The sequence below is a fragment of the Coregonus lavaretus genome (assembly GCF_964263955.1).
Source record: "Coregonus lavaretus genome assembly, contig: HAP1_SCAFFOLD_4228, whole genome shotgun sequence".
NCBI lineage: Eukaryota > Metazoa > Chordata > Actinopteri > Salmoniformes > Salmonidae > Coregonus > Coregonus lavaretus.
Window position 1 is genome coordinate 40,471 of NW_028161004.1, and position 1,531 is coordinate 42,001.

Sequence of the window (1,531 nt, forward strand, 5' to 3'; positions counted from 1 at the left end):
CGCTGTCCCCCTCTTTTCGAGCCACGTCTACCGACTCGTGGTGGCTTTATGTTGTCCAAATTCCACTATTGCTTGACCCAAAATAATAACGTTCTTACACTTTGCCACTGTCAGATATAGGCCTCCCTCTGTGCGCTAAAAGTGGACGGGACATTAGAATCCTCTAATTAATACTCCCTGTCCACTCGAAGTGGCTCATACTTTCTTACTAAATTGCATACTAAACATTTGTTGTTATATATAACACTACATGGAATGGGCCCATTTTAAGCGGATGTGGGTGGCTCTTAAAAGAGCCTTTGGGTTCGAGTCGGGGTGTTGAGGTTCCGAAGAGAGTGGGTTTAACCGCCGAAACCGTACAGGGTGCGTCCCTGACGTTTCAGAGCGTAGACCACGTCCATGGCGGTAACGGTCTTCCTCTTGGCGTGCTCGGTGTAGGTGACTGCGTCACGGATCACGTTCTCCAGGAACACCTTCAGGACACCGCGGGTCTCCTCGTAGATCAGACCGGAAATACGCTTCACGCCGCCGCGGCGAGCCAGACGGCGGATAGCGGGTTTGGTGATTCCCTGGATGTTATCGCGGAGAACTTTGCGGTGACGCTTGGCGCCTCCTTTTCCGAGTCCCTTGCCGCCTTTGCCTCTTCCGGACATGGTGTGTTCGCTAGTTGAGTTCAAGTGAATGAATGATTTCAGCGCCGGTGCGCGGTGCGCTATTATCTGCGTTTGGTCGACCTGATTGAGGCCGGCGGCACAGAAAGCGCGCCTCTGTTATATGTTCGGAGGCGTTGCAAAGGGGAGGGCGCTCGTTCTAGGGGACTAGGGAGGAGCGATTTCAAAGATGACGTGAAAGCAACTAAAGTGCGCGGGAAACATACTCAAATACTGATATAGGCTATGTGGAACACAAGGCCAAACTGTGACAACTGGGAGATCAGCTAGTACACTGTGTCCCTCTCCTCATATTGTTGTTGTTGTTGTTGTTGTTGTTGTTGTTGTTGCACCTGATTCTACTCATTGAGGACTTGGTAATTTAGGTGACAGGTTGTTCAATCAGCTGTGGCTGTCCAGGCCTACAAGAAAAATGGGTCCTGTTGGGGGTAGCCTACTCTACCGCTGGAGTTGGGAAACACTGAAATGGAAGGGGGACACGCAGTGAGCAAAACTCCTAACCACATAAAAACACAGACACTTGAGATCATTAAGAGCTATAAGGAGTCCATCAACTACCTGGTCAGTCAAGTCATATAGGGGGGGATTTCATGGCCACCTGCTGGAGCAGAAGTCATGTTTGCCAACACTGGCCTTAAAATCATTAAATTTAGGAGCTATAAGGAGTCCATCAACTAACTGGTCAGTCAAGTCATATAGGGAGGGATGTCATGGCCACCTGCTGGAGCACAAGTAATGTTTGCCAACACTGGCCTTAAAATCATTAGGAGCTATAAGGAATAAATCAACTCATCATTCAAGTCATATAGGGAGGGATCTTAGCACCACCTGCTGGATCAGAAGTACCCTTCACCGTAGGC

General features: G+C 49.4%; 1 protein-coding gene across 1 annotated transcript; it reads right to left on the reverse strand.

The window, feature by feature from the left end:
* Positions 1–341: 341 nt before the first annotated feature.
* On the reverse strand, positions 342–653 carry LOC311121223 (histone H4; the record flags this gene model as incomplete). The annotated part of the gene is made up of 1 exon (XM_084195737.1): positions 342–653. The coding sequence occupies one exon, from the start codon at positions 651–653 to the stop codon at positions 342–344; it is 312 nt and encodes a 103-aa protein (XP_084051863.1).
* Positions 654–1,531: the final 878 nt, after the last annotated feature.